Source organism: Phodopus roborovskii, unplaced genomic scaffold (genome assembly GCF_943737965.1).
Source record: "Phodopus roborovskii unplaced genomic scaffold, PHOROB, whole genome shotgun sequence".
NCBI classification, from domain to species: Eukaryota; Metazoa; Chordata; class Mammalia; order Rodentia; family Cricetidae; genus Phodopus; species Phodopus roborovskii.
In genome coordinates, this window is record NW_026126511.1 from 1718796 (window position 1) to 1734288 (window position 15493).

The window sequence follows — 15493 nt, forward strand, 5'->3', positions numbered from 1 at the left end:
TTCACACCAATGTCAATGGTGCTAGCAAATCAACTCCTTTGAAAATAATGCTTATTTCTTTTGAGGGTTATGATCTGATGACAGCTTTTGTGTGTGGGGGGGTGATCTTCACTCAGACTGCAAATGATTTAAGCTTGAACATTATTTCTTGCCCCCTACTTCCCACCCACCCCACTCTCCACCTCCGGATGTGTGTGTGTGAATCATATTTGACTTTTATTACTACTTTATAGATGATTTTATTGAAGAAATCAAAATAGTGTTGCTCGAGTTTGAGCATTTTAGAACATCACAAAAGTATTATTTTATCAAAAAAAAATTGGCACTTTGGGCGATTGAAACTCCTATTTAACGGGGGTTTCACATTTGTCTCCCTGACCCCCGCCATGGTGCAGGGACTTACTTATATTTTTAAAACTGGTTTGGAGGCAAATGGATGCAAAGGGATGGCAGAAACCGCTAAAAATGAGAGCGGGGCATCCCAGATTTGTTTCTTGTTTGTTTGTTTCAAGCATGGCATTTCAGTTTAAGAAGGAGGACGCTTATTTTATTAATAAATAGGCAAGATACTCACTGATTTTTTAATATTTTATTTCGTCTAACCCAACTTGCAGTCCTTCCGGAGAAACTGAGGCATATATGAGGAGTGCACCCTGGGCAAGAAGAAGACCGGCTGCTTAGAGAAGGCCCCTTACTTAACGGCTTCACTTGGGAGAGATTCTACTTGGCCTTCCCTGAGAAGCAAAAGTTAGCTCCCCCCCCACACACACTCCATACTCCCCGCCCCTCAGGGACATCTCATTGGAAGTAGCAGGTCTAGAACCCATGAATACCGAGTTTACATCCTGAGCCCGTTCCTTTGAACCATATTTGAATGGCAACTCATGAGCTAAAATAGTCTAAGTAAGACTGTTCTTTGGGGGAAAGAGTTATATATTATTTTGACTTTGGTATTTTGCCAAGCCCCATCGAATTGTTTTGCAATCAGTAACGTTTAATAATCGTCCCCCTTCCGCCTCCAGTCTATACCCCACGTGGGCCCAGTGGCAGACGAGGTCCATATAAGAAGTTTCTGCCATCTCTGGTAGGATGGTCACTGGGTAGAGAGAGAAGCCAGGGATCATCCAAGAGAGGAGGTAGAAAGTGTTCGAGTACTACCACTTTGGGGTTCTTCTTCACCCCAACCCCCGTCGCTTTACCCCTGGTAGGGAGGTCCCTTGACCCCTGGCAATTAGCGCACCCTGGCCCGGAGCTAGCAGACGCTCTATTCCAGGCGCGTCCACCGAACGTTCGCAGGGTACTGAGGAAGCAGGCCAAGCGCAAAGTTCTGCAAGTGGAACTTAGGTATCCGGGGGGTGGGGCGGGAGAGGGGGGGGATTGGCAGGCAGAGCTCCCGGGGAGGAGGGGGCGCGAAGCGAAAGCGCAGGCGGTCTCGAGCTCGGGGGGCGGTTTCCCGCTGCGCCCAGAGCCTGAATCGGAGCCAATCGCGCAGCCGAGGCAGCTGCCAATCACACGGCTCCCTCCAATCCCACCCGTGCCATTTCCAAAAACTCGGTCCCACTGTGCAGCTCAAATGTGGTGTTCACTCTGCCAATCGCTGGAGGATAGAAAGGGGACAAGAATAAGCAGTTAGGAGGCCAGGACACAAGAAGTTAAAGAGCGCCTAATATATACATGTTTTTGAAGGCGGGCAGAGGGGGGAAAAGTGCCCCCAGCGAGGGTCTATGGGCCTGATTGTATAGTTATGATGGAACCCCTTTTCAGCAAGAGGAACCCGCCAGAGCTGAGATTAGCGGATTTGGCAACGGCTCAGGCCCAACAGCTTCAGAATATGACAGGCTTCCCGGTGCTGGCCGGCCCGCCCGCCCACTCCCAACTCCGCGCCGCCTCCGCGCATCTCCACCCGCGGGACCCAGACACTGACCCCGGCGCGGCCAGCACTGCGCTGGGACCCGAGCACATGGCACAGGCCAGTGGGCACGGCCCCAGCCCTCCCGCTCAGGCGCTGCGGGGACAGCCCCAGGTTCCCGCGCCCGCCGCCCGCTCCGCGGCCTCAGAGGCGCACCCGGGAGCCCGCACCCACCCCGACGGCGGGGGCAGCGGTGGCGCGCAGGCCTCGGCGCCCCCGCCTCCAGCCCCTCCTCTTCCTCCCTCCCAGTCCCCCTCTCCCCCTCCCCCGCCTCCTCCTTCTGCCCTCTCGGGCTACACCGCCACCAACAGTGGCGGCGGCGGCAGCAGCGGCAAAGGCCACAGCAGGGACTTCGTCCTCCGGAGGGACCTTTCCGTCACGGCCCCCGCGGCGGCCATGCACGGGGCCCCGCTCGGAGGGGAGCAGAGGTCCGGCAGCAGCTCCCCCCAGCACCCGACCCCGCCTCCCCACCCGGCCGGGATGTTCATCTCGGCCAGCGGCACCTACGCGGGCCGGGACGGTGGCGGCCCCGCGCTCTTTCCCGCGCTGCACGACTCTCCGGGTGCTCCTGGCGGGCACCCGCTCAACGGCCAGATGCGCCTGGGGCTGGCGGCCGCTGCAGCGGCTGCGGCCGAGCTGTACGGCCGCGCGGAGCCACCCTTCGCTCCGCGCTCAGGGGACGCGCACTACGGGGCGGTGGCGGCCGCTGCAGCCGCCGCCTTGCACGGCTACGGAGCCGTGAACTTAAACCTGAACCTGGCTGCGGCCGCGGCGGCCGCGGCGGCCGCGGGGCCCGGGCCCCACCTGCAGCACCACGCGCCGCCCCCGGCGCCGCCGCCAGCGCCCGCGCAGCAACCTTACCACCCCCACCTCCCGGGGGCGGCCGGGGCCTTCCTGCGCTACATGCGGCAGCCAATCAAGCGGGAGCTCATCTGCAAGTGGCTGGACCCGGAGGAGCTGGCCGGGCCGCCGCCGCCGCCGCCTGCGGCCAGCGGCGCCAAGCCCTGCTCCAAAACTTTCGGCACCATGCACGAGCTGGTGAACCACGTCACGGTGGAGCACGTGGGCGGCCCGGAGCAGAGCAGCCACGTCTGCTTCTGGGAGGAATGTCCGCGCGAGGGCAAGCCCTTCAAGGCCAAGTACAAGCTCATCAACCACATCCGCGTGCACACCGGAGAGAAGCCCTTCCCCTGCCCGTTCCCGGGCTGCGGCAAGGTCTTCGCGCGCTCCGAGAACCTCAAGATCCACAAGCGCACTCATACAGGTGGGTGTCTGTTCCCGGCCGCGCCGCCGCCGCCACCGCCTGCGCCGCCTCCTCGCCGCTGCTTCGCCTTCTGCTAGCTTTCATTTTTCCCTCCTTCTGCTGCTTCTCCGCATACGTATAACCCGGACATGTGACTTCTTTTTTTTTTTTTTCTCTCCCCCCCTCCTTTTTTTTTTTTTTTTTCTTCTATGAATAAGTAATTCGATAGCACACACAGGCCCCGCGCTGGCCTCCCTCTTGGCGGAGTTTCCAGCGCGCCCGCAGCCCCTCCGCCGGGACCGGCAAAGCGCTCCAGCCGCCACCGCCTCCGCCGCCGCCCGGGAGCAGCAGCAGCAGCAGCAGGAAGGCGCCCAGGACGGTCGGCAGCCCTCCACGCGCCCGGCCCCGGGAGTTCTGAAGGCCCATGGGGAAGGGACCTCTGGCTGGGGTGGCACCTTCCTTCCCCACCGGACGCAGGCCTCCAGCGATCGCTGCGTTGCTGAGATAGGGTGTAGGAGGGGCGCGTGGGATTTTCTGGGGTTTGGGGGCTGAGCAGTGCGTCTTCACCTGGGAAAACGGGTCCGGGTGCCTTCGGGGCCGATTGTAGGAGGCCTCCAGCCATTCACACGAACTCGTACATCTTCACGGGCGCGCATCGCACACTAGTTTCCACATTTCTGACCTCCTGCACCACACTCTTGTGACACTAGGACCTGTCTCACACATACATCCACACTCAACACTTCATTTGCATACCCTCACGCACCGGCTCACACACGTTCTACCGGCCCTGCCTAGAGTGTGTTGGGCACTGGAGAGGTAGGCTTAAGGTTCTAGTCCCAGTGAGGGTGGTTTCCTGGGTCGGAAAGGCCTACCCTTCAGTGGAACGTGGTGAAAACTCAACTCCGTGAGGACCCTCCTCCCACATCGTGGCTCTGGTGAGGAAGGCTGAGGCGTGGGGCAGTAGAGGGATGGTTCCTGTGGTACTGTGGAATGCACAATCGCGCCAGGCTAACGCGCTCTACAGCGCAAGTGTAGTCGAGATTTATATGCTAGGCAATATTACTCCTCCGAGGACACTTACGTAACCTGAGTTTACATTCTATAATTACTTGACTGATTTATCTGCGCATCAGGGACGAAGAGGAAGCCCCAAGCATGGGCCTTTACGTGGGGCCTACCTTCCTGAGGCCTTGGTCTTTATGAGAGCATCCCGGTTCTCAGCCTCAGGCCTTGCTCTTGTGGCCCTATACCTTGCAGGCCTCCCTGTGACTCTCACAGGACCATCTAGAAGTATGTTTTCCCTCGAGGCCTCTTTTTCCCCCTCCCCTTTCTGTAACTGGGATCGATTCTCCTTAATGACTTTTCCAAACGGAAACTTCCCACGAGAGGAGACTCTCGTAAAAACAACCAGGCCAGCTAAGGCAGCTGCAAGCTGCATGCTCAACAATTCCCCGACACAGCCAGGGCTAAAGGGAACTTCAAAATGCAGTGCAGAAGACTTTGAGCCCTCTCCACTTTCCCGGGCCTCGGGAGGCTAGTGGACCTTACCCTGGAGGCTGCTGGCAGCTAACCAAGTAGAAACTGACTGACAGATTCACATGCATCGTGGCTTTTGGGTTCCCACAGGACAGGCTGCCCTCTGAACCTATCCGTGGCAGCAAGTTGGTAGTGGTGGTGAGGGGGCCCCACGGCAGGATTTTCTTTCTGGTTGCCCTGGTTCCACGTAGCAGGGATGGTGTTACGCTTGTTGTTCCCACTCCCAGAGGCTGCGTGGACCCTTCCAGGTGGAGCTTGTGGGCATCCCTCAAGAAGGATGCTGCCACCACCACCACCGACTCAGTTCATAGCGAGCTTGCTAGTGTTTGGGTCTCCCAGGGCTTTCCTTTGGGCATTGTATTGAGAGGGCACCATCTCAGCTACCACTGCCTTCCCTTGAGGGGTTATCTGGGATCTCAGAACAGATGGATGGAAGGACTAATCCCCAGGCCACTCCTAAAGGCCTGTTTCCTGACCCACGTGCCCTCTGCTGCATTTATAACCTGTGTCTGGCCGGTGTCTACAGGGAGTTGGCAAGATCTAGGCAGTATCCACACAGCTCTTTGCTACAAGCACCAAGTCTCCAAAACTCGGCATAGTTCAATTTTGACATGACCTCTCTGTCAGTGTCTGTATGGGAAACACTGGGGTCGCCCAGCCCTTCTGGTTAGGCCTTCCTAAGACCCTAAACAACATAGGCTGTTCAATTATGTCTAGCTTCTTTTTCGTCCCCTCTCTCCTGCCTCTTACCATAAACTTCCCCTATCTCCTTCACTGAACCCTGCAACTCTTTCTCCAGGAAACAGCAGATTTCAAAACACTTACTTTTCCCTAAGATACGTAGGCAGCTCAGAAAAATGAGAATTTAAAAAATGTATTGCCTCCATACTGAAGGGGCTGGTTTATATGTATGTATATATAGTACATGTATATAAACATTTAACATGTTATTTTTATTTAAAGGGTGCTGTGTTAAATGAGGCTTACCTTGAACTTACAGGGTAATGCAGAAATCCTGACAAATCCATGTTCTGATAGGAAGGGATTAACATTGTATTCTGCTCCATCTATAGAGAATTTTTAAAGCTTGTGATTATCATTGTGAGCTGTGTATCCCTTCCAACGGTGGGTTAACATAGGAGGCACGTTTCAAGAATAACTAATTTCATTTTTAATTAGCATTTCCAGTTATGAAAAGTTCTATTTTAGGTATCTAAATACTTTCAACTGTGTTATACTCTGGCACTGGAGCAGTTACCATTGACAAAATATGAAAGAAAAAGGACTCCATTGAAATATTTGTATGGACAAAAAGATAAGAGATTTAGCTACTGTTACGCCTTTTTTAAAAATATCCAAAACAAAAAGCATTGTCCTATGTTCTGTGTCAAAGAAGCTGTTGGTTTGTTGTTGTTTTTAATCCTCTCAATGGAAAGAAAGAATAGTATAAAAAGCAGTATTATGGGATGACTTACTTAGTTTTGGGCCTGAATGCATCAAGCTCATAGATACTGAGGTCAGCGGGAAACACAGTTATAATCTAACCTGTTGTCTTCTCCTGTTTATAAACACCAAAGTGATTCGGCTAAATTTCTCTAGTCTCAGCTTACTGAGCAGCCTCACTTCCTGGATTTGTGGCCTTGTGTTTAAGGAGTTGCGTGTTCTTGGGGCTGATGGATAAGTTAAAAGAGGTGATAGGCCAAAGGACTTTGGTTTTAAAAACATAGTTTTGGTTGATTACTAGGGAGTGAAGGGTGCTGTCAGGATAGGTAAGGCAGGTTCTGCTGAGGCTCTGTGCTTTCTAGCACCCTGCTTCTTTTACACCTTGGAGTTACAGGGGTATAGTTGTTGGAAGGCCTGGCCTCTGCCCAACCAGCTTTGTAAAATCTCAGGATAAGATTGTGTGTCTCACAGGTGCCTGAGAAGAGGTGTGTTCAGTTTTTCTCCTTTCTTGTCCCACCAGTGAAGTCTAGGAAGACTCAGTAACATGCCACTGTCATCTTACTGTGCCCCCCCACCAAGCTACTGTGAATTAGTATATATAGTCGTGTTTGTTGTACTTGTTATTTGATTCTATGCCTATCGTTTTGGAAATACGGTTTCATTGGCGTCTATCTTAACACAGGGAAACTCCCACTTGCATTCAGATGCTAAGGGAGTGTATGTGTGTATGGTGAGGGGGTACCATGGAGGGCCTTGCAGTGCTTTACTTCAGATTTCGCTTTGACCCCTCTGGTGCTGCAGGAGCTAACATCTGGGCCCTCACAACCCAAAGTCCAAGCAAAGCCCCCAGGCCAGTGGGCACAGGCCAGTCCTTGCAGAGCCTTTTCCCTTGCATGCCTGGAATACTGCAGTTAGGAATAAAGCTGGGAGCTGCTCTTCACGGGCTGGGAGCTGCTCTTCACGGGAGGGGGGGGCTGGAATGAACCTCTAGTTCTATTCTAAGATTTCTTCCAATGAGAGGTCTCTGGAAAGCCATTGTTAACCTTTCCTGTGTTCTGTTACAGGGGAAAAGCCTTTCAAATGTGAATTTGATGGCTGTGACAGGAAGTTTGCCAACAGCAGTGATCGAAAGAAACATTCCCATGTTCACACCAGTGACAAGCCCTACTACTGTAAGATCCGAGGCTGTGACAAATCCTATACTCACCCAAGCTCTCTGAGGAAACACATGAAGATTCACTGCAAGTCCCCCCCACCTTCTCCAGGAGCCCTTGGATACTCATCAGTGGGGACTCCGGTGGGTGACACTTTATCCCCTGTGCTGGACCCAACTAGGAGTCGATCCAGCACTCTGTCCCCTCAGGTGACCAACCTCAGTGAGTGGTATGTTTGCCAGGCCAGTGGGGCCCCCAGCCACCTCCACACGCCTTCCAGCAATGGAACCACCTCTGAGTCTGAAGACGAGGAAATGTACGGGAACCCTGAAGTTGTGCGGACGATACATTAGAATGATTATTAGTGAGTGAGATAGTAAGTGGGAGTCCTTGGACCATATCCTAACCTGAGACAATGCCGAGCCTGAGACTAACTGGTGACTCAGACTTGCCACCGGGTCTAATTAGCCCTATTTATTCAGTATGAAACCCTATGGTGTTTGTACATTTAATTAATTTAATTAAGGTATTTGGTTTGGTTTTTTTCTCTTTCTCTTTCTCCTAAAAAAAAAAACAAAACAAAACAAAAAACAAACAAACAAAAAAGAAAACAGGACTGGAGATGCAGCTCAGTGTTAGAGCCCTTGCCACCATGCGTGAGGCCCTGGGTTCAGTCTTTAGCACTGTGGGGGAAAATTTTTATGGCAAAAAAATAAAAAGCAACCAAGCTAGACTTGTCCATTGCATTGGGACAGGCCTGAAGGCAGAGTCTATTGAGGAAAATTAGTACAGAAATTGAGATATACACTGCCAATAAATGTGTGTGTGTGTGTGTGTGCACACGCGCGTGTGCGTGCATGCGTGTGTACCTGTGTGTGAGTATATCTATTAAATGGGAGAGGGGGGAAAAAAAGAACATTAAGTCAGACCTTAACACATCAACCAGGCCCTCACCATGTCCCCGAGTGCCTCTCAGATGCCTTTGACACCATAATGAGCGCTGCTTTTGAGACCTAATTCTGCAAAGGCCTCTTGATTGTACAACACACACTTGCTGCATTGACAACAGATCCTGGACTGTGCCTGCGTCCAAAAGTCTTTGTATAAAAAAACAAAAACAAGACAAAATGAAAAAAACTTCAATCTCTGATATTTATCATTTCAGTTCCTGTGCTTTTATTACCGATCTCAGCGTAACATGATATTTTTATACAGGATCGTTCCTTCAGTAACTTTCCTTGTGTGATTTTAAAAAAAGGAAAGAAAAAAAAATGAAACAAAACACCAAGCCAAGTGCAGCCTCCCTGATGTATCTCCCTATATCATGCTACTGTGATTGTTCAAGCAGAAACAGAAGAGCTGCTGGGACAGACAACTGGAAACTGTGATCTTTTGTAAACTACAAGTAATTCCAAGTGCTTTCTTTTTCCTCTGCTGGGTTGTGCTTTTTTTTGTTTTGTTTTGTTTTGTTTTTATTTTTGTTTTTTGTTTTTCTTAAATTGGGAATTTCAGGTGCTGCCTCTTGCTGCATCCTAACTTGTTGGGTAATGAGGAGTCAAGAGTTGTGTTTTGACCATGGGGCTTTTTTGTGTGTGTGTGTGGGGGGGTGCCAGCTTGCACAGTAGAGGCTAAGGAGGTGTGATGGTGGCATCTTGCCTATCTTTCAAAGATTTTTTTTTAAACAAGCAAACTCTCCTTTTAATGCTACTGTATCAACCTTTTATTTATTTATTTTTAACAAGCCAACTCTCCTTTTAATGCTACTGTATCAACCTTTTTTTTTTTTAAGCTTATTTTTAATTGCTCTATGGGCACCAAAACCTCTTCCATTTGAATATGACAGTGTGAAGTATACAATTTACATTACAAGAGGAGGAGTTGCTATACATGTTAAATTTTTTAAAGGGTTTATAGTTACTACCAAACACTGATGAATGTGTGACCTTTGCCAGAGCTGTCAAGACAGGACACAAAGGGTCAAGGACCTAGGACAGTAACTCTTGGTCAGTTTATGTTCAGTTGGTACAACACATCTCCCGTGCAAACTGTAGCCCAACAGAAGCACATATTTAAGAACGCTAATTTATCCTCAGAAATCTTGAAGACACAACACCCCCCTTCCCCAGGATTTTTGGAAATCTGTTGTGTGTGTTGTGAGTGGTGGATGTAGTCTTGTCATTGTTAGTAAGTGTCTGTGAATACTTTTATCTGTACAGTTCTTTTTTTTTTAATTAATTTATTTTTAGAGAGCCTTTTCTGTTTCTGGAAGAGTTCAAAGCACACCAAAGAAATATATTATACATTTTGGTGAAAGATTGTCATTTATGATCCATGGTTTATTTAAGAAAAGAGAAAAGGAAAGGGGGGAATATAAAATATATTTTTAAGCTTACTTGAATGGACAAGGTAATGTGAAAACCCGAAACTCTTCCTGCATGTCTTTCTGCCTCGTGTTGATGAGATTATAGTTTATAGATTATATTACTAGTATAATGCATGGTGCTGTTACATGGACACCTTTCAATGTTGTCTTCAGATTGTTACAGTAAATATGACACATGCAGACCCTCCTTTATAAAGAAAGGCCCACAACTTGAATATAAAATAATTCTTCATTTTAAAAGTTTGTTCCCCCCCCCCCCCCCCGTTATTCACTTTCAAAGTCCTTTCAAATAGAAAAGATAAGGTTTGAACTTGGGTGGGATAACTTATGTACTGTGATTTTGTTAGGACAAAATATTCCTGATATATGAGTTGTTTTATTTATACAACTTTTTTCAATGGTAGTTTGCACTATTCGTCTTTATCGTGCTACAGGTTTATTTATTATGAAACAAAGGAATATGTATTTTATGTATTTTGCCATGCATAGGTTAACTGCCACAGATTTATTGGTTCCTGATGCACCGAAAAATAAAACCTTAAAGTGTGTACCTCCATTAGAAAGAAAGCAAGAATGATTATGGAGTGACACATGTAATAAAGGTATTCTTCCTATGTATTGCTACATTTTACCCAGTGGCATTATCTGTCATTCTTTTAAAGCAGAACAGTTGCTATGGTAGTGAACATTAGCTTGCCCTTCCCTGATCTCTTATCATCAGCTCCTGAATTGGGAGGGGGAATGGGGTGGGTGTTTGGCTTACTTACAGTTTAATCTAGAACAGTGGTTCTCAACCTTCCTAATGCCGAGACCCTTAGAGTTCCTCATAAATTATTTCCATTGCTACTTAATAACCAGCTTTGCTACTGTTTGAGTCATAAAATATCTATTTTCCATTGGCCTTGGCAACCCCTATGAAAGGATTATTCAGCCCCAAAGGGGTCACAACCCAAAGGTTGAGAACCACTGATCTAGAAATCCCAGGAAATGTATGAAAACAAATCACTGGGTTACAAGTACAGTTGCACAAATCTCAGTACCAGTTTCCTTGTTAAAATTAGTAATGAGCTTAGTGACTCTAGTCACTGAAAGAAACACTTCTTGGTGCGTAACCTCAACTCTAAAAGAAAAAAAAAAAAAAAAGACAGTGATTTTGAGAATAAAAAAGAGAACAGTAAGAAACTTTCAGGCAACAGCAACATTGCTCAGGAATGATTTATAATTATGGAATGAAACTGACTAGTAGGGTACCAAATCAGCTCATAGTGGGTCATGGGGCAAGGGTTTGGGGAAGATCAAGTTACAATTTTAGTTTATTTTGGAGGGTATAACTTAAGCTCAGCATTCTGGGGCAGGTGTTAAGCAATTCTTTCACGGCAACAAAAACATCCTAGTGGCTCAAACTGATATGTTTGGCAATGCGTGTCAGCAAGCCTGGCTTTTTATTTGTTTTTGTGTTCACCGCCACAAAACAGATAAAAGGCAAGTATTTAAAAGACAATTGGTAGTGACATCAATAAGCATTTCTCCAAAAAAAAGGTTATAGTGGCTTTTCAAAGTCAGGTCTGTTAAATGTAGTAAAGGTGAAACAGGTTGCCAAGGGTTGCTTTAAGCCCGGTGACAATAACCAGCACACGAAGGAGGAAAACACTCGTAAATGAGGACAGCAGTCAATGGGGAAACTTGCAGCCCTCTAATGAAGTTTCTTGTGAAAAGGGTGATACAAAGCCACTAAGACATGAATCATTCATGGGAAATATAAAAGACAAAAGATATCTGACAGTGAGCAGAGCCTTGTATAGAGTGTATAAAAACAAGTTTCCCCTTCTTATTTTCTGCTTTAGAACGCACAGTCTCCCAGTCCCAGCATCTTCTGTCCACTCTATAGAGTTAAAATTGACCACTGCTCGTCCTGAGCCACTTCAAAGTAATTTAGTCCAGAACGGAAGGCTTGGCGCTTGGACAATCTTCATGGTGTGTTAAGATTTCTATGGCAATTGGCAAGCAAGACGTTCCCATCTGAATATGTCTCAGAGAAAGCCACTTATTGACACTAAGTTGGCTATCATCAAAGACTTCATCTTCCCTCTGCAAAAATGTGGCCTTTGCAAACATTAAATCAGCCACCTTTGTTTTCCAGGCCAGGAGGCTCTTCAGACACACGGTTCTTCCTCGTTTGTATATTTCTCCTATTCAAATGTTCTTTAGTAAAACGTAATGCTAGGAACATCTAAGGTGCTTAGAAAGAGCTACACGGTGGGAATTATTCTCTCTTGAGTTGGAGGTGAGCACACAAGTGCCCTGGCCCTGGGGCCTGAAACCCTTGCAAGCTGGCTGCCCACTGGATACTTAGATTACAGCTTCGTAATTGATATATTTCATTTTGTGGGAGCTTTTGGAGAGAGACCTGTGATTTTTCTGAATCACCTCCATCTGTGCTGAGACTTGAGGGATGCTGGCCACCACTATGCTGAGGTCCCAGTTTGGTTAGAAACTACAACCTCAGAGGAGCAGCAGAAGAGAGGATTGCTTTTCCCAAGTGGTCACCTTAAACCACAGAAAAGGAAGCCCATCGCTAAGGAGACAAAACAACCCACAGATTTTAGAATCCACCCATCTGCCAGTGGTTTACTCACCACCCCCCCACACACACACACCTCAGGAAACTTCCACAGTCTGGAAGGATGGAGGAGAAACCATAGAAAGCACCCTGGGGTAGCCAGCACACTTCCCCCTCCCGGTGAACAAAACCTCCTAGAGACCTCATGCCCACGCAGAAACATCCCAGAGCACACATTCACACACCACCTCAGTGTCTAAATCAGGTGGGGGAAAAGTTCAAAGGCGTGTTCTTTGAAATTCAAACTAGTGTTTTTATGGTACATCCACACAGAGACTCAAGAATTGTTGTGGCAATGGGCAGGGCCAAGAGCTGGCAGGCTGTCCACAGCAATTTGCGACACTCTATTAAGATACAGTTGCAGTGACCCTTGCTTTCATGGCCAGTTAGTTCAGTCCATTCTCACCTCATCAGAAACACACATGCGGAGATTATAAATATAGGGTATGTATGCGTATATCATATATATTAGCTTTTTGTTGTTAGTGATGATTCCCCTGTAAGAACCTCCTAGCTTGAAAGAGAAGAGAAAGAATGCAGGGAGAGGGGAGAGAGAGGAGAGAGAGCACAGTGGGGGTGGGGGTAGTGATGTCACAGGGTTGGGGGAGAGAGCCAGCGGCCCCTGGCCCCCGGTACCTCTTCTCTCCCTACCTAAGCACTTTTATTTGCAGAGCGATTGTTCTTTGTTTATTTAATACAAGTACTGTGTGAATAGTGAAAAATAAACACGATGAAAAATAACCAAACAGATGATTCCTCGGAGTGAAAAAGCCCGGACTTAATAAAAGTGCGAAGCAGTCACCGCTCAATGAGAAACGCTTTGAAGTGGAACTTATTATAAGAGGGATACTTCGGGGTTGCCTTAACAACGCCGCTGAATCGAAAGCGCTCGCCTTTGTCAGCGATTTGTTCTCCTTTGCTGGGGTGCCCGGAGAAATTACTTACATGGGCTGCCTTAACATGCGGCCTGCAAATCAGTAACTTTGCAGCTCAGACTTGCAGACGCCACTGGGCCACCGACAAAAAGAAGTCAGAGGGGAAAACGCACCAACCCTTTCAGGCCGAGGCTCTGAGGAAGGGGCTCGCGGGGCGTGTTGGGGCGGCAGATAAGAAGTTGTATTACAACCAGGACCCCCTCACCCGAGCTCCCACTCTGGCTGCCTGTCCCTCACCCAGAGCAGGTCCTGGGGCCTCTGTCCCTAGGTGATCCACACTCCTGCGGCTCCCGGGCCCTCCAGCGAGGGGCGCTCTTGGGCACGCAGGCCCAGCATCGTATTTTCCCAGCAGTCCGGGCCATATTTAATAAGGGTCGTTTATCACTCAGGCGCTTTGAAGGGTCGCCTCCAGCCCTGTGCCCATTAGAAAGGCGGAGGTGACATTTAAACTCCGTTTTCAAGGATCGCGGGGGGATTTCATTGAAAAGGCAACTCGTTTGTCTTAGGAGCCTGGAAACAACCCCCTTCTCCCTCCTTTTGACCACATGGCATAACTCAAAAACAATAGTTCAAAAGTGAAATGGCATCGTGGTGTTCACTGGGAGACAGGCCCCCATCTAGCACCAGAGAAAGGGTTAGTCCCCAACACAATGTGCTTTTTGTGTCCAACTCTGTCACGAGGATTGTGCTGTTTGCTTTGGAGGCTGCGCCTGTTATACTGGCCTGAAAGTGCTTGTGTTAAACAAGAGTTATGAGTCATCCAAAACAACAAACATTTTGATTTTCTTTGCCTAAAGGGCTTTCCCTGGCTATGGGCACCGTGAAAAAATAATGTCCTTGCTGAGAAAGGAACACCAGTAGTTGCATTACAAGCGGGCGCATTAAATATTGAATGACACGGGGAAGGAGCTTGTCGGAGGGCACTCAGCCTTAAAGTCTCCCTTCAACTTTGTCTTCAGTGGCTGTTGAACTATTTAAGATGGTATTAATTAAGGCAGCTTCGGATGCTGTGGAGCCGCCCGGCCCCTAGGCCATGCTCTGTCAATGGGCCTGTGTCCCCACGCTCTGCTTATGGGTTGGCTGAAATGTCACCTGAAGAGAAGTGAGCATCCTACACGGGGACATCGGGAATGAAGTCAGCAGCCGTGGTTAAAAGAGGGACTGGGGTTGAAGGGAGGGGAGATGTGCGACAAAATCCAAATAGCTCTTAGAAGGGGGAGGAGGGTGAACCCCAACCCCGTGCCCTCTTTAGGCACAAGAGACACTTGGGTCTCACAGGGTTTGGATACCCCCTCTTTTTAATCCTTCCTGTGTGGGGGAAATTAAAACACCAGCCTTGCAAAAATCCATTAACCAGTCTGGCTCCTACAAAGAAAGACAAAAGCTTGGTGCAAACAGGCTTAACTAGGGCTCCTTGCTCCCTCTAGACTCTTTCACAGGTCACAAACAAATAAAGGCACCAAGATCCCAACCAAGGATCTACAGGTGGAGAAACAGAGACTGTGAAATCATTTCCATCAGTGTTTGCTGAGGAAGGAATGCTAACACCCTCACTGAGACCAAAGGCCCAAACAGAAGCCAAGTTCTGTTTAAAGCGGGCCCACGCCCAAACCCAAATAGAAATTTATTTCAGCTTTTGGGAAATTCTAGGAAGAAGAGAAGAAAAGAGGATTGCCTACGACCAACTAACTGTGGTTCAAATGAATCCATATTTCAAGAATAGGTTGAGTATGGCTCCTGGATTCACAGAGACAAGAGTTGGCTGGCTGGAGAGCCCAGGGCATGCTGGCAGATTGATTTCTACAGCTTGAAGCCCCTGTCCACCTTCTCCCCTGTCTCAGGGTGTAGAGTTCCAGCTGGGTTGTGCTTTCCCTTTCAAGGCAAGGACCCTGGCAGGGGGCGGGTTGCAGCTACCCTTTCCTCTCTGGGCCCGAGTGATTTGGACTTTTGCTGTCTGTCAGAGGGATTTAGTACCCTTAACTGTAGATCTATTTGCAGCGTTTGGTTTTTCCATCTTGGATGAGCTCCCTTCATCCACTCCAAGGGCTCTGTCTGACCTATTGGATGAGGAAGGGCCACATTTCCCACCAAGAGCCCATGTTGTAAAACCAGAAGGAGCCTGTGCCCCTTCACCTCAAGATGGGCTATGTGTTCTGAGGGAAGGGAGAAATGAGGAGAACCTATGGACCCTAAGAAGCTGGCCAAGCCCCCCTCCCATCCCAACACTAGAGAAGGGTGGGATCAGAACGGAGTTAGGAGGTGAAAGG

The 15493-nt window shown here is 48.6% G+C and overlaps 1 protein-coding gene across 1 annotated transcript; it reads left to right on the forward strand.

Annotated features, from left to right (window-relative positions):
• The first annotated feature begins 1603 nt into the window (after positions 1-1603).
• Positions 1604-7816, forward strand: Zic5 (Zic family member 5). The gene is made up of 2 exons (XM_051195196.1): positions 1604-3173; positions 7199-7816. Exons 1-2 carry the CDS (start codon positions 1745-1747, stop codon positions 7639-7641), a joined length of 1872 nt encoding a protein of 623 aa, XP_051051153.1. The 5' UTR covers positions 1604-1744; the 3' UTR covers positions 7642-7816.
• Positions 7817-15493: the final 7677 nt, after the last annotated feature.